The sequence below is a fragment of the Microcaecilia unicolor genome, chromosome 9 (genome assembly GCF_901765095.1).
Source record: "Microcaecilia unicolor chromosome 9, aMicUni1.1, whole genome shotgun sequence".
Classification (NCBI taxonomy): domain Eukaryota; kingdom Metazoa; phylum Chordata; class Amphibia; order Gymnophiona; family Siphonopidae; genus Microcaecilia; species Microcaecilia unicolor.
This window is the reverse complement of record NC_044039.1, coordinates 87,846,917-87,871,059: the sequence shown is the minus strand read 5'-3', so window position 1 is coordinate 87,871,059 and position 24,143 is coordinate 87,846,917. Positions and strand designations below refer to the sequence as shown.

The window sequence follows — 24,143 nt, the reverse complement described above, 5'->3', positions numbered from 1 at the left end:
CCGCATGGGCGGGCACGCGACACTTCCCTCCTTACCTGTCAGAGGAATGCTGCTTGTCTATTGAAGCACTTCCTCAGTTTCTTCCAAGTCCTTCTCATTTTGATATGGGCACCCCTGACCAAGCAGAGGGAACAATATATGTTCCCTTGGTAGAACCAACCTGGCCAAGAGGAGGGTGTCAGCACATCTAAACTTGGGGAGTCATGTAATATATAGCAGCCACTTTGCAAGTACCCCCACACTTGTGACATCAATATGTCATGTAGATCACTGGATTCCCCACCACATATGGGCACTTATATATTTCTTTTTACAGTATACTCTCCTATTCTATAAAGGGTGTACCTGCATCCATGTCCTTTATAGAATACAAAAGGCAGGGAGAAACCTCTACATCAAAAGTCCAAGCAAGGAGAAGCAGAGGCTGTCCAAAAAGGTGAATCCAACACTGGAGATATTGTGAAGAAGACTTTATTGTAGCTGATATAGGGTGGCACGACATGGTCCGTGTTTCAGTGCTACATGCGCCTACATCAGGGGTCAATCAAAGGTTCCTCGGAGAACACTTTATATCCAAAACAGTTGGGAGATACCCACTCAGGGGACTATGGAACAAACAAACTAGACAACGTGCATACGCACATCAATGGATAAACACTAACTGCCACACTGGTTACATGGTCACCAGCACAGGCAGTATTTCAGAAGAAGACATGGCAGTACTTAATCCCCTGAAGAAACCGAACAGTGAAACGGGTCCCCATTGGGATGATGATTCCACTGCCCTGCACTGCCATATTAAGCTAAGTTCAACTTTTGTTTTATGAATCCGTCACATTATTTGCACAGTTGAACATGTTTTTGCACCAATAAAATTATTTTTTGGTGTGGTTGGGAGTTTTATGACCGATGATAGAAGCTGGCACTGTGACTTAGATGCTGGAATTTTGACATTATAACAGCTCATACTGTAAGTTGTCACAGGCATCTGAGGTCTTTTCCCCCATAATAAGTATTGTATAAATATGAAAGACTAATATTTTTTTTTTGGGGGGGGGGGAAACTTAGTACTTCCCCCAGTCAGGAAGCTAGCTAGGTGTGGGTCGGCCTCCTAACTATTCTCTTTTATATTTGAGGCTTGCCTTGCATTTGTGTTGCTGAACTAAACTTATTCTTTATTCTTTTCATTTGGAATAAACTTTCTTTTTTATTTCTAAGTAACTTGTGAGTTATTGTTTTTATTTTGTACAAGGTATAAGGCCTAGTCCTTAGCCTTATACATTGTATAAAATACCTAAGCCTGGTGTGGTGGAAGTGGGCTGCCAGAAAGGAGTGGTTGCCCAGATCCACACATGATTACTGAAAATCCACATAACTTTAAATGGATAGCCTCTTTGTTTAACGTTAATTGGGTACCCAGGCCACAAGAATGGTCACCTCATGATTTATTTTCACAAGGGTGATGAAGTTTGTTTAATTTTTAAATCATCATAGAATGTATTTGTTAATTCCATCCAGTTATTTAAAACTAAAAGAAAATAATATATAATCATGAACTGACTGATGCACCTGAAATGCATTTATTACACTAAAGGGTCAATATTCAGTATGGTTTAAATGGGCAGGATAGGCTTCTGCCAGCTTAAATCACAATGAGCAGGCCGGCCGCTGGTGTTCAGTGGCAGTTAAACAGGTAGTGCCAGTGAATTATTGGCTCAGACCGCACAATCCCAATCTGAGCAGTGATGGGGTGGTCTGGGGGCAGAGTAGTGAAGGAGCTGGCACTTATGCAGGCAAAGACTATATTCAGTGCCAATGCCTGTATAACTAAGCATCCAGATAGAACCACACAAAAGCATGTTCTATGTTTCACCGCTTAGCTAACTTCTGGATTGCAGATTCAATGCCTCCTGATCCCCTCACTTGGCTTCTCCAACCCTTGGTTCCAATTCCACCCCAGCTCTCTTATCTAATTCCCTCTTTCTGATCCCCTGTACCATCTCCCAACGCTGTTTTCCCACCCCAACCCCTGGATTCTTGGCCACCCCAAGTAATCCTAGAGGTGATCCTTGGTGTCTAGTCGGCCAGAGCGAGAGGGGTCCTCCATCACTCCTGCCCTGTCCAGCTCAGGGTTCCAAATGGTGAGTATGTGCAGGTGAGTATATATATAAAAGGCTTATATGAAAGTACCCTTATATGAAAGGCTGACCCTAGCAGTAGTACCGCAAGACAACCACCAGCAGTCAGCACCACCATTTTGGAACCCTGAGCCAGATGCGGCGAGAGCAAATGGGGATCGCTTTCACCCCAGCCCACTAGACACATGATATCACCTCTGGGTAAGTCCCAGGGGTGGCCAAAGGTCCAAAAGGAGTGGAACGGAGCAGGGAGATGGTATGGAGAATTGGAAAAGGGAGATTGCAATCCATGGGGAAGGGTTGGGGTACTGAGCTATGGAATCAGGGGATCAGAAAAGAGGAATTAGAGAGAGTGGGTGTATGCAGGGGCATTTATTGGACTCACAGATCCATTTATGAGAGTTTCAGCAGATATTTAGTCAGGACCCACATGCATGTCTTGTGTGGATCCCAGCTGAATATCAGCCAGCACCTTCATAAATACTGATGACTGACTCCAGGCCAATCATGCTCGCATATTCAGTATTTAAATATCCGGGTCTATTTAGCTAGTAGTGTTCAGTGCTTTAAAAAATGTTGACCACCATCGGCTGAATATTGGAACATAAAAAAACAGTAACATTTTTCCGTATTTATCTCAGGAAAGTTGATTCTCTTGTGGAGTGTCTTTGCTGCATGCCATTTTTCTACTTAAACCTTATCATTTTGAGAATTCTCATTTTTTTCCAGGATCCATTGCCAGAGCATGTGGTAAAAGCAAATAACATAGCTGGGTTTAAAAATGGTTTGGACAAGTTTCCCGGAGGGAAAAAAAACCCCATAAACTATTACTACTTTTTGGAATCCTACCAGATATTTGTGACTTTGGATTGACCACTGTTGAAAACAGAATACTGGGCACAATGGACTTTTTAGTTTGAGCCAGTATGGCAATTCTTATATTCTTATCCTTGAAATTGCCTTTTAATTTCTGGAGGTCTGGCAATGCTAATGAAGCTTGAGGTTCCTTTGCTTACCAGGTATCTTTCAGTGGAAACACTGACCAGAATCAGATCATCACCAATCCTGACCTTCTCCCCTTCAGACCTCTGTTTAGAAGCAGGGTGAATGGTCCACCAACAAGCCTCACCTGTAGAGGACAACAATCTGGTTATTTCATACCTAACTTCCTGAGAACATTCTACTGGATATTCTAAAACTAGAGAGAACAATAAAACAAACAAGATTCCATTTACCCACCTTAACTCTTTTGGCAGTGCTGCATTCCATAGTTTTGTACTTATATATGAGAAGCTGGATGCATAGGTTGCTTTGTTATTTAAGTCCTTTGCAGTATGGGTAGTGGAAGTTTAGGTATGTTCGAGATCTATTCCTGTTTGGCAGATCTATGAGGTCTATCATGTATCCTGGAACTACGCCGTAGATAATTTTGTGGATCAGGGTGCAAATTTTGAAGGTAATGCGTTCTTTAATTGGGAGCCAATGCAGTTTTTCTTGGAGGGGTTTTGTATTTTCGAATCGTGTTTTACCGAATATCAGACTGGCTGCTGTGTTCTGGGTAGTCTGGAATTTTTTTATGAGTTGTTCTTTGCATCCCACTTAGATTCCATTGCAGTAGTCTGCATGGCTTAGTACCATTGATTGTATTTGTTTATGAAATGTTTCCCTCGGGAAGAAAGGTTTTAGGTGTTTAAGTTTCCATATTGAATGGAACATTTTCTTTGTTGTGGAGTTTACTTGGCTTTCAAGAGTAAGGTATACGGTTGATTATGATGCCGAGTATTTTTAGGTTGCCTGAGATAGGAAGGGTGTAGTCTGGGGTGTTTATGGTTGTGGGGTTGTACTTATTGTGTTGAGATGATAGGACGAGGCAGTGTGTTTTTTCAGTGTTCAATTTCAGTTGGAATGAATTTGCCCACGAGTCCAGGGTGTTCAAGCCGAGCTTGATTTCGTTGGTTATCTTTAGCAAAGCTAAGAGAATCTGGTACAGTAGTCAGGAAAACAAGTATGCAAATACAATAAAAAAAAATAGCCAATAATGTAAAATGGGGAAACCAGACATTTTTTTAAGATATGTTAGTGATAGGAGGAAGTACAAAAGTGTCATTGTGAGACTCAAGGGTGAAGGGAAGCAATATGTCGAAGCTGATAAGGATAAAGCAGAATTGCTTAACAAATATTTCTGTTCTTGGTTCAGGGATGAATGGCCAGGAACCACAGAAGACAAACATTACTGTAAATGGATATTTGGTGACCTTGAACGATGTTCAGAAAATTTTGTTCGTGAGGAGCTAGCTAAACTGAAGGCAGACAAAGAGATGGGACCAGATGGGATACATCTGAGGATACTGAAGGCACTGAGGGAGGTTCTGGTAGCCTAGCTGTATAAAAATTTCAGTGCTGGCACAAGAACTGGAGAAGGGCGGATGTGGTCCATCCAGTTCCTGTTATCTGGATAAATGTCTATGAAGAGCAGGCCCACTTTTTTGCCCAGTTGAATATTGGGAAGGATGTAGTGCTTTGGAAGATAATGTTTTTTTTTCCAAATGATCAGTAGTCAGATATGAATTTGGGGAAAGGGTTTATTTTCCCTTTTTTCTAATACGTGGAATATATTTGTCCTGAAACACCGGGTTCAGGACAAATATATTCCACGTATTAGAAAAAAGGGAAAAAAGACTAAACGTCAGCCGGCGTGGCTAAACAGTAAGATAAAGGAAATCATTAGAGCCAAAAAACAATCCTTCAGAAAGTGGAGAAGAGAACCAACTGAAAGTAACAGGATAGATCATAAGGAATGCCAAGCCAAATGCAAAGCGGAGATAAGGAGGGCAAAAAAGGACTTTGAGAAGAAATTAGCGTTGGAAGCAAAAATACATAGTAAAAATTTTTTTAGATACATTAAAAGCAGGAAACCGGCCAAAGAGTCGGTTGGGCCGCTGGACGAAAATGGTGTTAAAGGGGCGATCAAGGAGGACAAAGCCGTAGCGGAGAAATTAAATGAATTCTTTGCTTCGGTCTTCACCGAGGAGGATTTGGGGGGGACACCAGTGCCGGAAAGAATATTTGAAGCGGGGGAGTCGGAGAAACTAAACAAATTCTCTGTAACCTTGGAGGATGTAATGGGTCAGTTCAGCAAGCTGAAGAGTAGTAAATCACCGGGACCTGATGGTATTCATCCCAGAGTATTAATAGAACTAAAAAATGAACTTGCGGAGCTACTGTTAGAAATATGCAATCTGTCCCTAAAATCGAGTGTAGTACCGGAAGACTGGAGGGTAGCCAATGTTACTACTCCGATTTTTAAGAAGGGTTCCAGAGGAGATCCGGGAAATTATAGACCGGTGAGTCTGACGTCGGTGCCGGGCAAGATGGTGGAGGCTATTATTAAGAATAAAATTGCAGAGCATATACAAAAACATGGACTGATGAGACAAAGTCAGCACGGATTTAGTGAAGGGAAGTCTTGCCTCACCAATCTAATGCATTTTTTTGAGGGGGTAAGCAAACATGTGGACAATGGGGAGCCGGTTGATATTGTATATCTGGATTTTCAGAAGGCGTTTGACAAAGTGCCGCACGAAAGACTCCTGAAGAAATTGCAGAGTCATGGAATCGGAGGTAGGGTATTATTATGGATTAAGAACTGGTTGAAAGATAGGAAGCAGAGAGTAGGATTGCGTGGCTAGTATTCTCAGTGGAGGAGGGTAGTTAGTGGGGTCCCGCAGGGGTCTGTGCTGGGTCCGTTGCTTTTTAATGTATTTATAAATGACCTAGAGATGGGAATAACTAGTGAGGTAATTAAATTCGCCGATGACACAAAATTATTCAGGGTCGTCAAGTCGCAGGAGGAATGTGAACGATTACAGGAGGACCTTGCGAGACTGGGAGAATGGGCGTGCAAGTGGCAGATGAAGTTCAATGTTGACAAGTGCAAAGTGATGCATGTGGGTAAGAGGAACCCGAATTATAGCTACGTCTTGCAAGGTTCCGCGTTAGGAGTTACGGATCAAGAAAGGGATCTGGGTGTCGTCGTCGATGATACGCTGAAACCTTCTGCTCAGTGTGCTGCTGCGGCTAGGAAAGCGAATAGAATGTTGGGTGTTATTAGGATGGTATGGAGTCCAGGTGTGCGGATGTTATAATGCCGTTGTATCGCTCCATGGTGCGACCGCACCTGGAGTATTGTGTTCAGTACTGGTCTCCGTATCTCAAAAAAGATATAGTAGAGTTGGAAAAGGTACAGCGAAGGGCGACGAAAATGATAGTGGGGATGGGACGACTTTCCTATGAAGAGAGGCTGAGAAGGCTAGGGCTTTTCAGCTTGGAGAAGAGACGGCTGAGGGGAGATATGATAGAAGTGTATAAAATAATGAGTGGAATGGATCGGGTGGATGTGAAGCGACTGTTCACGCTATCCAAAAATACTAGGACTAGAGGGCATGAGTTGAAGCTACAGTGTGGTAAATTTAAAACGAATCAGAGAAAATTTTTCTTCACCCAACGTGTAATTAGACTCTGGAATTCGTTGCCGGAGAACGTGGTACGGGCGGTTAGCTTGACGGAGTTTAAAAAGGGGTTAGATAGATTCCTAAAGGACAAGTCCATAGACCGCTATTAAATGGACTTGGAAAAATTCCGCATTTTTAGGTATAACTTGTCTGGAATGTTTTTACGTTTGGGGAGCGTGCCAGGTGCCCTTGACCTGGATTGGCCACTGTCGGTGACAGGATGCTGGGCTAGATGGACCTTTGGTCTTTCCCAGTATGGCACTACTTATGTACTTATGTACTTATGTACATGTTTCTTCTTATTAATGATAGGGTCATGGGCTCTGCTCCTGCCCCACACCCAAACTGAGTGGTAATGGGGCAGTTTGTGGAATGGTGGAGCATTTACAGGGGTAGTTTGCAGGAAAGTGGGGCAGTGTACAGGAGGTATTTGGGGGGTTGAGGCAGTTTGTGCAGTGGTAGGGCAGTTGAGGAGTAGTGTTTGGGGGTGAGAGCAGTTTGTGGGGATCAGTTTTGGGGGTGGTATGGAAGTTGAAGGTTAGTTTTTGCGAGGGGCAGTTTACAGGGTGGTGGGTTAGATTTGGAAGCTAAGACTGTTTGAGGGGGTCATAGGGCAGTTATGGGGATAGTTTTTGTAGGTAGGGCAGTTGTAGAGGGCAGTTTATAGGTTGCTGGGGCAGCTGCAGGGTATAGTTTTAGGGGCTGAGGCAGTTGCAGAGAGAGAGAGATTTGAGGGTTGGGGCAATTTTGGGGTGCTGAGGCAATTGCAGGGGTTAGTTTTAGAGGGTGGGGCAGTTGCAGGGATTAGTGAGAAGTAGTTTGAAAGGAGGAATTCTGAAACTGCTAATCTTAACTGTGTGTAAATGTCTGTGCTACAGAAGATGAGCCTCCTCCCACAGAAATGCACTGGGCAGGTTTTTGTGAGGTCTTATTTCCCCTGATCCTCTGGTCCAATTTGGCCCATTTTTGAACTCAATACATTTTTTATTCATTTTTACCGAAAACCAAATTATATCCTTTTCTGTTAAATTTTTCAGAGCGTCATTTTGCCCCCCAGACAAGTTCATGGGTACGAGAAGAATTGACTGGTCCACTAGGTGGTCTAGGTGTTTGCCTAGGGCAGCACAATTTGGAGGCAGCACTGACATAGCAGTTGCAGTGTCTATAGATAATTCATTATGGCGACATGAGGCCTCGAGTATCTGTGCATGCTCAAGGCCTGACAGGTTCCGCCCCTCCAAAAGATGATGTTCACAGGGGGTGGGGCCCAACAGGGCTTGAGCATATGTGAATACTCAAAACCTTGAGCTTGCCATGATGAGACTTCTATAGACACTGACTGCCATGTCAGCAACAGTCCTGCCCTGGAGGTGGTCGGAAGGGACGGAAGCTGCTGAACACATTATGGGGCAGGGCAGGAGAGGGGGGGCATTGAACACCTTGGGAAGGGGGAGCTGGGAAGAAGAAAGATGCCAGACACCACAGGAGGCACTAATCATAAGAGGAAGAGGAGGAAGAGAAAGGGAGGGGGGGGGGGGAAGGGGATTATGTTGATCTGTGGAATGGTAGGGAAGAAAAGAGGAGATGCTGGGAATGACAGTTTATCTTCCAATATGATCATCAGGCTGTTCTGAGCAATAAATGAGGGAATTTCACTTCTGAATTATTCAAGAGTCTAGAACAAGTACAGCAGGACATACATTTTATGTGCTCTTTGCCTTTACCAGTGATGTCCATGGTATGCACAGTGGCTTCACCGTGATGGGCAATATATTATCAGCTGAAGCATTAGCACTTGGTACTTAGAGCTGTTTGGAGTTCTCTGACTTGTAGAAAGATGTTTGTATTTTGTACTGTACCTGTTGAACCTTCCTGTAGTCCCACATCAAAAGCAAGTTTATCTGTCATGGATCTTGATGTTGTCAAACATGTCAAGTACTAAAAAAAAAAAAAATGTTCAAGTGATTATTACAACTCACAGAACAAGGCAGCATTTACCATAGGGAATGAATAGAAAGACAATGGAGCAGTATTATTTATTTATACTCTAAGATTTATGATCAGCTGCATTATAAAAGGGGACTCTAGGCAATGTACAAATAATAAAAATATAATAAAACAAGTGACAACAAAATACAAAATATTTCAACTAAAAATAAAAACATCTCAACATTGCTGGTGGTTGAAATAATATGTACATTCAGCACCACTGGGAAAATCTTATGTTTTACACTGTTAACAACAGAGGAGATATCCAACACCAAATTCACTCCCAGGTCCAAGATTCTATGCAGGGTATCAATAAGAGCCAGGAGTGATTAGTCTTGTACCAACTTATCCAAAAGCTCCCACACAAAACTGAATAAATTTATAGATTCTCAGTTTCTGGCGATGCCTTCCTAATGTTAACAAATAATTCATATTATATTACAGGAGAAGTGCAACGGGCTCAGAATCAAGGAAACCAGAACTCGTATCCCACTTCAGACACTGACGTGACCTTAGACAAGTCACTTTATCTGCCTTTTAAAAAGCTGCGGTATAAAGTAAGCTTAGTACACCCTTACGTGGGTTTCTTTAAGGCCATTTTTACAGCATCCGAACAATAGCGATTTTCCATTTTTTTCAATTAATGGTCACATGCAAATTTTGCTATTAGTGCGCGGCCATTAAAAAAATTAGCACATGAGCACTAGTTATTACCACCGCTTTTGTAAGCGGTAAGAGCTCATGCACTAATCCTGCTCTAATCAGTTAGCATACGGTAATGTACATGCGCTAACTGATTAGTGCAAAAATGCCCAATCTCCTCCAGACACGCTCTTTCTGCACTAAAAACTACAATATTTTTAGCACATGGTTTGCGCACACAGATCCAAAAATTACCACAGGATGCCTAAGCAAGTCCTCGGTAAGGCATTTTAAACTGCAGCAAGCTTTTACTAAGTTTACCACAGCTTAGTAAAAGGACCCCTTAGATTGTCAGTGCTTCAGGTATACACTTAGCATTGTAAACTCTTTTAGAAAGGAGACTTAAAGGGCTCATTTTCGAAAGAGAAAACACCTAAAAAGTGTTATCAATCAGCATTTGGATGTTTTGCTTGCCAAAACGTTCAAACCGCTATTTTTCAAACCTATTTCATCTGCCATGTGTTCAAATCACAAGGGGGCATGTTGAGGCGTAATTAGGGCATTCCTAACACTTGGACATTTTTCTGCCATAATGGAGCAAAACCAACAGATCCAGGACTAAAACTAAGATGTTTTGAGCTAGATCTGTTTTAATAACGACTAAGACACAAAAAAGTGCCCTAACTGACCACTAAAGGAATGACACCCCCCTTACTACCCTAGTAGTCACTGACCCCCTCCCACCCCCACCCCCCCAAAGATATGAAAGAAACAGTACATATCAGCCTCTATGACAGCTTCAGATGTTATGGCCAGTCGTATTAGAGCAGCAAGCAGGCAGTGGCGTAGCAAGGGCGGGGCAGTGGGGGCGATCCGCCCCGGGTGTCAGCAGGTGGGGGGGTGCTTCGCTCCCGCTGCTCCCGCCTTAAAAAAAAATTTGTGAAGCAGAGTCGCAGGCAGGCAGCGCCTCGCGTCTGCCCTGCTTGAAAAAGAAGTAAACCTCCTTGTCGTCATCGGGCCTTTCTTCACTGGGTCCTGCCCTCCTATGAGGGACTCAGTGAAGAAAGGCCCGACTAGGAGGAGGAGGTTTATTTCTTTTACAAGCAAGGCAGACGCGAGGCGCTGCCTGCCTGCGACTCCACTTCACAAACATTTTTAAGGCAGGGTGGGAGCAGGAGAAGAGGGCTCTCTCGACGGAGCTCACTGGTAGGCAGGTTGGGGTGGGGTTCTCAGATGGGAGAGGAGAGGGGTGTTGTGGGGGTTCCCAGCTGGGATGGGGAGGGGAGGGGGGTTCTCAGATGGGAGATGGGGACTGGGGTGGGATAAGGGGCTGGGACTGGGGGCTGAAAAGGAGACAGGGAGAAGTGGCTGGGGCAGAAGCTCGGGACTGGTGAGAGAAAAGGGCTGGGGTTGAAACTGAGGGCTGAAAGGGGGACAGGGAGAAGTGGCTGGGGGCTAAAGCTCGGGACTGGTGAGAGAAAAGGGCTGGGTTTGAAACTGGGGGCTGAAAAGGGGACAGGGAGAAGTGGCTAGCGGCTGAAGCTCAGGACTGGTGGGAGAAAAGGGCTGGGGCTGAAACTGGGGACTGGAAAAAAGGGGCAGAGAGAGGGGACAGATCCTGGATGGAAGGGGGAGTGAGAGGGAGGGCAGACCCTGGATGGTTGGGAGAGGGAGGGCAAATGGTGGATTGAAGGAGCAGAGAGAAAGGGCAGACAGTGGATATAAGGGATAGAAAGGGCAGACAGTGAATGGAAGGGGGAGAGAGAGAGGGCAGACAGGGGCAGATGGTGGATGGAAGGGGCAGGGAGAGAGGGCAGACATTGGATGGAGGGGACAGCAGAGAGGGCAGACACTGGATGGCAGAGAGAAAACTAAGACAGATGCTAGATGGAAGGAAGACAGTGAAAAGAAGATGAGGAAAGCAGAAACCAGAGACGACAAACTGTAAATAAAATATATATTTTTATTTTTTTGCTTTAGGATAAAGTAGTATTGTAGCTGTGTTAATAAATGTTTATAATAGAACATGTAAACAAGGTAATCTTTATATTGGACTAATTTTAATACATTTTGGCTAACTTTCAGAGAACAAAACCCCCTTCCTCAGGTCAGGATAGGATACTGTAACAGCACTATACTATATTGGCCTGAGGAAGGATGTTTTGGCCTCTGAAAGCTAAATGTATTAGTCCAATAAAATGGTATTATTTTATTTTCTATATTTGTTTTATTTCTGTTTGTTAATTTGTAAAGTGGTGATTGGTACATGTTTTTCAAATTTACATCTGCTGTCTTTATATTTTGCACAGTACTAGAGGACATTTTCTGTTTCTGTGGTGTTGCATTGTATGCAGAGTCTGGCATCGGGGGTTCAGTTTAATTTTTGTCTAAATAGAAAGTTTATTATTATTCTATAGTGGATTAGGGTGTATCTGTGTTTGTGAAAAAGACATGTCTTTCAGTTGGCATTGACTGTGCAGCATCGACGATCTGTACTATTCTGTCTGGTTTCGTTTTACAATAAATGAATTGATGTTCTAGTGCTCACTGTAGTGTTTAAGATGCTTTCCTTTTCCTTGAGTGATTCATAGAAATGACTGCTTATGGTATGTTAGAATTGCTCTATAGGTCCTGAGTGTTTTGTATTCTCGGCACGCCTAGTATTAGATTTTGGAGGTGGGTGTTAAAAAATGACCGGCCCCGGGTGTCAACTACCCTAGCTACGCCACTGCAAGCAGGTCCCTGAAGTAGTCTAGTGGTCAGTTCAGTGCACTGTGGAGAAGGGAACCCAGGCCCATAAGCCACTCTGTTACACTTGTGGTGGAAAGTGTCAGCCCCCCAAAAGCATGCAAAAACTGACTGTACCCACATACAGGTGATACCTCCAACCATAAAGGCTATTGTAGTGGTGTACAGTTGGGTACAGTAGGTTTCTGGTGGGTTTTGGAGGGTTCCCCATAAAATATAAGGAAGTAAAGGTGAGATGTGTACCTGGGAGCTTTTACGTGAAGTCCACTGCAGTGCTCCCTAGGGGGCCCCACTGCAATACTGGGATGTCAGTGTGGCCAATTTACTAAGAATGTTGGCTCCTCCTACATCCCATAGTTTGATTTGTGCATTTTTCACTTGGACTTTTATTTTTTATAGATCAAAAAGATAAACGCACAAAGCACAAAAACTAGCAAGTGGCCATTTTTGAAAAAGATAGACATTTTGCTATTTTGAAAATCACTATAATCACTATTCGGGTTCTGGACATTTTGAGCAACATGTCCTAAGTCAGACTTAGATATCATATCAAAAATGCCCCTCTTATTGTTCCTGAATGCATATCACCATTGTACAGTGCCACATATATCCAGTACTGACCTGACCCTGTTTACCTATACTGCTGACAGAAACCTCTTTGATCTTTGGATCACACTCGGTGCCTTTCCCACTGGCAACGTTACTTTGCCAGCTGGAAACGCCACGGTACTTGCAACTACTTCGGTACTTGCAACTACCCCAGCAGTACTTGCAACTACTTTTGTACTTGCAACTGCTCCTGCTCCACCACCTACTACAGCAGCCTACACAGAGCCCCAACAGTACACCACATTCACACGCCTGTTTGGACACAGATCCCTCCAAACGATCAAAAAGATCAGTCCCCTTGCCACCAGTTATCCCACCTCTTGGTCAGACACATCTGCCACAACAGACTTTTCAACTGGCAATCCTACAGTGCCTATTGAAAACTCTGCGACTACTCCTGTCCTCACTAATTCTCCTGTTTTGCATTCTACAAGTGTTCCCAATAATATCAGTAGCTCGGTCCATATTGTCCCCAATCTTACAACTGCTTTTTTAAGGATAATATTACCTTGCTTGAATTACGACCCACTCCTCCTCCTTATCCTCTGGTGCCTACTAGTGACGTTCCTCCTCCCACGAATACTACCTTAGCCACTCCAAATATCAACGTCCCAGCTACTCGTCCTCCCAGATAGCTCAACATCCCAAAGTAGCTATCAATATATGTCCCAGAACAGACCAGATAACCAGCCTTCTCCACCTGATTCTCCCCCACCGTCGCCTTTAAATTTAGGTGAACAGTTAATCCCTGAACCCCCAGAGTACCTTTTTGATCCAAGAGAATTAATACATCCCCATTGGGACCCAGCTCCAGAAGACGATCCCAATTGGGACCCCTTTACACGATTTCAAACATTGTGTGAACCCTTATTTGAGAGTTGGACACTAGGTCCTAGTCGAACGGTCACACACACTCTGGTACTGTTTGGAGGAACCTTAGGTTTACAAGTTGAACAAACCGACGACCTCCTAATAAGACCAGAAACTGGTGACGTTGTAGATTTTTGGTTAATCACATACGCCGTACTGGGCACTGACTGGATACCCTTCCTGTTCATTAGAGAGGTTGGATTGGGACCTTTGGAAGTATATAGCCTTTTCGAAATCCCCGACCCTACTGGAAGAGGAGCGATTAGAATTTACCCACCCTACCCAAATTCTTCCGGATGATATATCAAGCATTGGTATACCTTGGAATACTAACTATAGCAATTGCAGTTCTTATTAAGACCCTTGGATTAATTTTGTTACTCATTTTCCTTAGTCGCCAGCTGCCTTTTGTACAGTCCAGATCTAACATCTGACCATGAAAACTACCAACATGCAGTGCCTAGCCCTTCTGTTGTGTGTGCTCACCTTGCCTATGGTACAAGGAACAAAGGATCTAGAAGGTTTTTTGCAACAGTTTATTACCACCCCCGAAATAACATTACCCACAACTAAGGACACGACCACAATCACCCTTGATGTGTGTGCTTACACAATGTGTGGGGAACATCCTGTACAGCAATATTTGTCAGCTTTTGAAGTATACCTGTGTCCCTTCTCCAATTGCGGAAGTTGGGCACAAGTATGGTGGTACACAGGTTCATGGATTCCCTACTCAGGTAGCGAAATTCCAGATCTCAAAAAGAGCATTTCCATTATGAAATTGCGAGTGACTGGCCTCTGTTCAATGACCAAATGTAATCAAGTGGCTATCACTTTCAGAGGAGTAACGGCTGTTACATACAGAACTTATTCCTTAGGAATTGACGCCTCAGGTAGAGACCCCATTGGAAAATTTAAGATTCTTCCACCCCCAGCCCAACCAGAAAAGAATCCTCTGATGCCAACAAAGATCCCAGAAGTAAAGATTCCTTACCAGATCGTGCCAATTAATAATTCCAAAGATTTAATGGCATTAGAAACAGGATTTGGAGAGACAAACCTGTGGCTTGAATGGGCGCATTATACTACAAAGAGTTTGAATGTCTCTAATTGTTATTTTTGTTCCCATGCAAGAGCAGAACCAACAGTAGTCCCCTTTCCTTTAGATCTCCACAATGACCCAGATGGTTTTTGGTGTATGCTAGAGTTACTTCAGGTAACAACTGAAGTGAATCAGTCTTGTCAACATCTTGACGAGCACCACCCCTACTTACCCCCTCGGCTGAGGGTTCCACCCGCATTCAGGATTCCAGATCCTGCTACCAGATATCATACATGTCTGGAACGATATGGGGTGAAAAATACACGGTTTCTAGGAAATTTGACCAATTGTAACACAACCCTAGAAAAAGGGACTCTGCGAAATCTGAACCTCACAGAGTTTTCACAGGCTAGAGCAGACATATGGTGGTATTGTGGAACCCATACTATCCACCATACACTTCACAGAAGTTGGACAGGCAGATGTGCCTTAGTCAAATTGGTAATTCCAATTGTAATAGCATCTTTGCTCCCTCCTCATAGCAGCTCTTCCTCACGAGTGAAGAGAAATGCAATGCCTGGATCTTTTGATGATCGGGTCTATATAGATGCAATTGGAGTTCCAAGAGGGGTTCCTGATGAGTTCAAAGCCAGAAACCAAATAGCTGCAGGATTCGAATCAGCTTTCTTTTGGTGGGCTACTATAAATAAGAATTTAGACTGGATCAACTATATATATTACAACCAGCAGAGATTTGTCAATTACACCAGAGACGCGGTTCAAGGAATTGCAACACAATTAGATGCCACCAGCAGAATGACGTTAGAAAATAGATTAGTTCTTGACCAGATTTTGGCATCGGATGGCGGAGTGTGCCGGAAAACAGGTACACAGTGTTGCACCTATATCCCTAACAATACTGCTCCAGATGGATCAATCACCAGAGCTTTGGAAGGCTTAACCTCACTGTCACAAGAATTGGCAGAGAACTCTGGCGTTGACACATCCTGGACTGGTTGGATGGATAGAGCTTTTGGTAAATGGAAGACATTTATCATTTCAGCAGCCACTACTATAATTATAGTGGTAGCAATTTTTGTATTAGTAGGATGTTGCATAATCCCTTGTGCTAGAGGCTTAGTAGAACGCTTAATTGAAACTGCAATAATGAAAAAGACAACAGCAGGACAATATGTCCTGTACGAAAATCTCCTTCCCAACACCACAGGAGATAACACCTTGGACTATCTCCCTCTGAGAAGGACCAATCGCTATGCAAATGTTAGAGACACTAGAGAGATGTCTGCAACTGTATAATCAGGTAATAGCACACAGGGATACAATATAACCATATAAAGCTTTATAAGATGATGTGATACATGAGCAAAATGTCTACATAACCTATGCAAATCTATGCAAATGTATACTCAAGATATAATCAGTATATAACCAAAGAATTTATGATTGATAACAATATATACTCACATAGGTAAGAATAAGTTAGAACCTGCATATTAAAGGGTTGAATCAAAAATATTATTATAGTAATTATAAGTTTTTGTATAACCACAGATATAGATAAGAAGGATTGAAATAATTGAAGTGGTGCCAAGATGGTAATCTCAAACCAAAAACAAATCTGACTGTACCAGTTAACCGTAAGACTCAGAAAATTTGATGGCCTTATAGGATACCTTCTGGAATGGATGGTACCATGGTGTATTAACCCTAGTGTCACCCTATGGGATAGGGTGAAGAGGGGAATGTTAATATGTGGCCTGGCTTCAGACCTACCACTGGAATAGTGGTGGGCTAAGCTACACAGCCTAAAGCAACTGAAAAAGTACTGACTAGGCCAAATAACAAGCTAATGATGTCATATTTGAGAATCTGCAAAAAGCAGGTCTGAACAATGAGTCTTAACACAACCAGGTACAACTTTCTAATTGAATATAGCACCTATAATGAAAAAATAATGGGTAAAAGGAATAAAATGAGGTTCTTAAAATGGGACTTATTTTCCATAAGATGGCACACAGATCATAAGATGTTATGAAAGGTATTACAAAAGGAAGATGTGAAACGGATATCTTAATATAAAGATATTTTAGTAAACGAGAAAAACAACTTGTTCCAAAAACATGTTGACATTGACGGAAGTGTGGCAATCTCTAGAAATAGATAGAACGGAAAAGAAATGGGTACAGATGAACATCTGGCCGGATACGAAAGTATGATCTCAGAAATTGAGAAATATTAGAAAAAAAAGGTACCTCACAATTGACTTGTATTGGGACCTGGGGCTATAAAAGAGATAAGATTTTGACAGAGAGTTGGAGTCTTCCCCAACACTTCTCAGACGGCAGAGCTCTATGCAATTGAACCCAGAATCTGTTTGATGTCTGTACTTAATTGAAAACTTGGTAAGAATAAAGCCTTCTTTCTGACATCTATCTCTGTCTTTATTTCCAATAATTCTTTACCTGTCATTGATACTACAAACTAAGCCACACACACAACTGACACTCAGTGTGTATATAGATTACTGTTGCATTTTAATAGAATACATGTGGGTACATAGATGACCAAGGATTCACTTAGATTCTGATAGACAGAAGGCCATGGTCATGGGCATTATCCTAGAGTTACGCCTTCTGGTGCTTCCACAACAGAAATATCACTGGGATGGAATATCAAAAGAATTTAGGCAGTCGGCCCAACAGATAGTGGAAGCGCAGACCCTTTGTCCCCGGAGAAGGGTATTCCTGGGGCGCAAAGAGGGCCTTTAAAATTTACAGCATGGTCAGCTAAGTTATAGGAAATGAGCCAAACCTCTAAAATGAGCCAAACCTTCCAAAATCTTGGACTGTCCAACAGGACATGGGTCTAACAAATTACCACTGGTTCTCAAAAATTTCAAAACTAATTTTACCTCTCTTTCTGATAAAAACACAAACTCAGTCCATTTTGCCTTTAAGCAAACATCCTCAGGTTCACAAGAATCATTCTTATATATATAGGTAGCTTCTATCTCAATAGCTCTGTTCTATGATCACAGTATGTGCTGACAGAATTGCTACACTGTACATTAATCCCAATGAATATTTAGACGAGAAGACGTGCTTTCTACATTTTCCACAGTTTTATTACAATTAAGTATACAATGAACTAAGGGGTCCTTTTACAAAGCTGCAGGAAAAAAGGCCCTGCACTAGCGGCGAGGACCGTTTTTCCCGTGCGCCACGGCCGTTTTTTCCGCAGCCATTAAAAGCTAAAAAAATGGCCATGTGGTGAGATATCTTACCGCATGGCCATGAGGCGGGGAGCTCTTACCACCACCCACTAAGGTGGTGAGATGTTGGCTCCTGCGCTAACCTGGCAGTAACCGGGCAGCACACGGTTATTGTCGTGCAAGTCATTTCTGGGGGTTTTCTTTTTCCCCAAAAAATGGCATGCGCTTGGGGTGGAACTACCACCGGTGGCCGCATTGGGCCAGCGGTAATCCTGGAAGAGTGAGCAGTAAGCCCGCGTTGGGCTTACCATCACTCTGTAAAAGGGCCCTTTAATGTAGATCACTGAATTAAAGTGCTGCACTGATTCTAGAACAATTCTAGAGTCTTTCTTTGATATTTCAGTTCAGTATAGCATGTGGTAAAAAGAAAATGCTGATTACAGGGGCACACAGACAGAATTTGTAATGAGCAAACTTAAGACTTCTTGGTAAAAAAAAAAAAAGATCTCTGACCCATGAGGAGAAGAAGAATAACTTACCAAAATGACGAGGGGTTTCAAGAAATGTTTAAAAATTCCATTCTGAGCTTTGGAATAAACTCAAACCTTTTTGGTAGTAGCTAAACGTGAGTTACATTCAGGTACACTAGGTATTTTCATGTTGCTTGGAAGGCAATGGAGGGTTAAGTGGTTTACCCAAGACCAGAAGGAGCAACTGTGGGATTTGACCCATGTGGCACTGGTTATCAGCTTGGTGTTCTAACCACTAAGCCACTCCTCCCCTCTGATAAGAGCAGGGAGGCTCAAATGGGACTAGGGGAATGGGTCACATGCAAGTATTCAATCTACAGGATTACTGGCCCTTGCAAATAGCTAAGTTAAAGTGTATAATATAGGTCACAATATATCAGCATAACACAAAACATACAAATATAACTAACTACTAAAGAGAGACACATTATTGTTCTACAAACCAGCTAACTATTCTGGCCCTGCAATTTCCTCACCAGCTGAAAGAAGGCTGTTTGCCACATTTTCTTCTTTGGAAATCTTAGCATCAAAGCAAGATTTTTATTTCCTCCCTTTTTTATATATATTTTAAGATCCCAGATGCTGTCTGTGTATTACTCTATCACTTGAAAGTTTCATCTTATGCCATACACAAAAAATGAGAATGAGAGCTTCTAGGATCATCCCAGAAGAATAGTCCAGTAGGAAATAAGGGCTGATGAATAAAAATGAATAAAAGTTCCTCCAGCTCTGCTTTATAGCAGCTAGGAGGAAAGAGGGTTCCTAGACTTCTACCCCTAACCCACCCCCACCCCCAAAAAAAAAAAACCTGCTGAAAGAGTTCCTTTCAAGGGACAGGAGCTGAGTGAATGACATAAGGAGGAACAAGAGCCACCCCCCACCTCACCTCCTTTCAGAAGAGGAGGGATGTCAAACCATTTTTGTAAGGAAAGAAAAAAAAAAAAAAGATGCGTGATGAGGCAGTGTAGCTTTGTACCTGCCACATGGAAACTTGAAGACCAAAAGGGCACATGTGCTGAAGAGAGAAGCCTAGAGAACACTGGGAGGAGCTGAACTTCGGTGAAATAAAAAGCCTCCCACATCCCCCTCCAACTTAACCTAAGCCTGCACCACCACATACCTGGCCAGACCCAGACTTTAATTGAGCTCAATTAATCTTATGTAGGGATTGTACACCTGGCTTGGGAGTCACATTTTCAGGGAGAAAGCCACTGACAAAGGGAAGGGGGTACAAGGGACCCTGAAATAGGGACATGTGAACACAGAGTTAAAAAGACTAGTGCCCAGAGCCCAGTTTGGGTTAAAAGAATAGAATGGTAATGATCATTCTTTGTCTGTTTTGCCCTTACTATTGTTCATACTTATTTTGTGGACGATCCGGTTATCTCATTTGTATTAATTATTCTCCTACCTAACCCCACAAGACCAAATAAACTGTTCAAAATTACCTTATTCCTGCTACATCTCCCTCTACAATTCCTAGAATGGGGTAAGCGTCTGCTCTGAACGTTAAATGCAAGGCAGATGCTGGACATGCCCCCTGCATTTACCAACCAGGCTTTGCACTTACCATGCACTAGTTTTTGCAACTAATACACGGTAAATACAAAAACTTGCCATCCTATATAATAAAAAGCACCTCTAACATTCTGAAGCTGACTCTGTGGCACTGTGGCAGTGTAGGGCTCGTAAGTCTGTAGTTCAGCATTTCACTGGCTCTCACTGTCCCCGCCCTCACGTCGAGGAAACGGAACGCTGCATAGTTGCAAAGCAAACAAACGCGACATCACAGGAACGAAGAACCAATCAGACAGAACGAAACTTGGAGGAGGGAAGTGGAGTGGATTGAATCTCTAACAAACAATCATATACAGGGAGGTATGAACACCAGTGGAGGCAAGTGCACAGAACGGAAGGGAAGACAAACATTTAATCACTTTGTCACTCACACACACACACAAACACAGACAGACATCTCACACACACACACACACACACACATACACACACACTCAATCACTCTGTGTATCTCTCTCTTACACTGTCTGTAAAACACACTCACTCTCAGTCTCTCACATGGGCAAATGTATGTTGCATTCTCATGAGTAAGGAGCTCTTCTGATGTGGTTGTTAAACTGATTGAAGGGCCTGAACAAGGAAACCTTTTACCACATTGTAACACAGTTTACACAAAAAATATTGTATATAAAGAAATCTTACACATGTAAAGAACAATTATATTCAGAATACAACCGTGGAAACATTAATGGCAGGAACTCATTACATTGCTAGCGCCCATTTCATTGAGTTAAGAAATGGGCCCTTTTTACTAGTACTTTAATAAAAGGGCCCGTAAGTAATATTATCTAAATTACAAAAAAAAAAAAAAGAACATGAATCACACTTATCTCCATCTCACTTCCTTTACCACTAACTCTAGTGATGTCCTGTTGAGTCTGTCGGGTATCAAGAATAAGCATTAACCGACGTGAGTCATATACATATTTTACATTACAGTAGTCTCAATTATTCAACGTAAACGGAACCGACCGATTGTTGGATAAGTAAAAAAATTGGATAATATGGAAACACTGCATAAACCCCTCAAACAATGCATAAACAAAGGCATGGAGTTCCCGATTTTCAAAAATAGTTCTAAAACAAAGATTTTTAATAGAAAAAAATGTTGGATGGTCAGATTACAGAAGATCAGATAATCGACACTATACTCTATTTAATTTTATAATGTATTTTTTATTGAAAACGAAGCACATATAAAGCTCCCAGAACTTCAGGGTGCATTTTCAGAAATATTTTTTTCCTTTCCTATGAAGACCTGGCAAGATCAAGAAACATCCAAATTCTTTAACTCCTAAATAAGGAATTAGCATTTTGAAAATAAAGTCTCATATCCACATTCAGGTCTTGCTCAAAAATAAAATTGGCAAGCAGGGTAGCCCTCTGCGTGTCACCAACCACTATAGATTCCAAATCAAGTCACATCAAAGCTGTCCAATGATAAGTGATCCTGACCTTGAATTCCACCATGCAATGATCTTCTAAGTCTCTCCAACAAAAATAGATCTCATTCAAAGGAGCAGCTGCCTCTTTGGGCACATAAAATATAACTTTTTTTTTTAACTCCTTGGGAGACTTCAAAAGATGTAGATTCAAATGCCGAACCTGATTTTCCAAGGTCTCAAAACAGTATTATCCTTAATCAAGCCAGAATTAGGAGCATTTATATTAGCCACAGTCTTTTTCCAAGGCTCCTATCTGAGACTCCTAAGCCAAATAACGTGAATCCTGAATTTAGATCAAAGGCCTTACTTCTGAAGACAAAGCAAAAATCTTCTCCTCAAATCTAACCAAAGCAGACCATCCAATGTTATAACCTGAGGCTTAACCAGAGGTGGAAACTCAGGCAGGGGAAGGCTATATACTACTTGAAGGGGAAAAGAGGGAGATAAATGTCAAGAAGTGCAAGGTGATGTATTTGGGGGTGTAGAAATCCAAAAAACAGTATGTGTAAAGGGGCGAGAGACTGGCATGCACACTATCACCTCAAGGTGATAGTGTCTGAGGATCTCAAGGTGATGAAGCAATGCGACAAGGCGGTGGCTATTGCCAGAAGAATGCTAGACTGCATAGAAAGGGTGTCACGAAACACTTAGCCACCTGCCTTGGGTTACCCTATGGCCACTTAGAAGGTCTATCCCCAGCATAGCTCAGGTCCGCCTGCACCTGCCGCTCGTGCTCCACACTAGCACCCTCCTCCCACTGACTGGGTCACAACTGCCTCTGGGTGAGTATCCCGCTCTCAAATTGTTACGGCTGGGAAAGTGAGCCCTTGTGCCCCGGCTGAGCACGTCGAAGATGGAGCAGCACCGCACTCGGTCAGGCAGCCAGACAACCCCTAGCTTCACCTGGGAAGTGACTGCCGTTCCCCGAGAGTTGAGCCCCCAGGTGCAGGCAGCCAAAAGGACTTCCGGAACCAGTGGGGTGAACGGCCACCAACCAGGCAGGCAGGAAAGTTGACACAGTCCAGGAACCAAGGAGGCAGCAACACAACAGAGTAGTCAGGAGTCAGTCCAAAGTCTGGGCAGGCAGCAATACAGCAGAGTAGTCAGGAGCCAGTCCAAAGTCTGGGCAGGCAGCAATACAGCAGAGTAGTCAGAAAACAATCCAAGGGTCAAAACACAGGATCATAAGCTAACCGGCAGTAGACCACAGACAAGGACCGCGACCTCTACAGCAATAGAAGCCGAAGCATGGAAGGACTGGTGGCAGGGCTTTAAATAGTGCAGGAATTAGGCTCAAACACGTGCAGCTGTTCCAAGGTGGCTGCCTCCATCAGAGGAGATGTCTTACGCCCAAATATGGGCTTCCTTCCTGAAGCCGCCCAACTCCAAGATGGCTGCCACAACCTAAGATGCCCATCTCCAAGATGGCTGCCCTCTCCTGGAGATGCCCAAATCCAAGATGGCCACCACATCCTCGAATGCCCATACCCTGCGCAAGCAGGGTGTACACCTGGAGGAGTGTAACAGAGTGTAACACAAATTATCCCCAGTGATTTCTAGGTTACTGGAGCCACACTCCCTGTAGTGCCACAGTTCCCAGAAAGAACTCACAGACCTAACACACAAACCACCAGGATTCTTTATCGGTCCAGACAGGCAGAACAAACAAACAAAAGTGTTTATTCTCAGAACTTGGAACAGTGGATAAAAAAAACAATGTGCAAATAGCAAACAGTAACAAGTAACTGAAAATTGGATCAATTAGAAAATTAACTAAACATTTGCATACTTCCTAGAAAGTACCTGGAGAGATCAGGGCATATATCTGTTCAGCAAAGGGATCTCTCTCTCTCTTCTCCCAGACTGAAACTGAATCAACAGCCAGCATCTGCTGGGTAATTTCAAACTCCAGGTACCAATCAGAGCCCAGAAAAGTCAAGTTTTAAATAAAAACTGGTTATATCACTACAACACTTCCTATTGTCTATGTGCCAACTAAAAGAAAGAGAAGTCAGTCCTCTGTAACAGTTTTAAGCATAAACATGCATCATTTATTTATTTATTGCATTTGTACCCCACATTTTCCCATCTATTTGCAGGCTCAATGTGGCTTACATAGTACCGTCAAGGTGTTTGCCTAGTGGGTTGATAACAGATACAAGGTTGTATAGTGATCGAATGAGTTATAAGTGGAGGATCGCAAGGGGTGAAGATTGCATGTTGTTAAGTACAATTATAGTCATGCTGTTTTGCTGGGTGAAGAAGTTTACATGGGGTTGTTGGAGTAGGTTTTTAGTGATTTCCTGAAGTTCAGGTGGTCGTGCTTTGTTTTCACAGGTTTTGGGAGGCCATTCCATAGTTTTGCGCTTATGTAGGAAAAGCCGGATGCGTAAGTTGTTTTGTATTTCAGTTTCTTTGCAATTTGGGTAGTGGAGGTTTAGGTAGGATCTTGACGATTTGACTTTGTTTCTTATTGGCAGATCTATAAGGTCTGTCATGTATCCTGGGACTACGCCGTATATGATTTTGAAGGTGATCCATTCTTTGATTGGGAGCCAGTGCAACTTTTCTCGAAGAGGTTTGGCACTTTCGAAGCGTGTTCTGTTGAATATCAGCCTGGATGCTGTGTTTTGGGTGGTCTGGAGTTTTTTTATGAGTTGGTCTTTGCAACCCGCGTAGATTCCGTTGCAATAGTCTGCATGGCTTAGTACCATTGATTGTATTAGATATCGAAAGGTTGATCTTGGGAAGAAAGATTTTAATCATTTGAGCTTCCACATTGAATAGAACATTTTCTTTGTTACTGAGT

The 24,143-nt window shown here is 42.8% G+C and overlaps 1 protein-coding gene across 1 annotated transcript in view; it reads right to left on the bottom strand.

Annotated features, from left to right (window-relative positions):
* Positions 1-24,143, bottom strand: part of RYR3 (ryanodine receptor 3) — a 743,078-nt gene that overhangs the window by 632,610 nt on the left and 86,325 nt on the right. Inside the window, 2 exon segments of the mRNA XM_030213678.1 lie at positions 3,155-3,267; positions 8,509-8,587. Coding sequence (XP_030069538.1) covers positions 3,155-3,267; positions 8,509-8,587 — 192 coding nt within the window.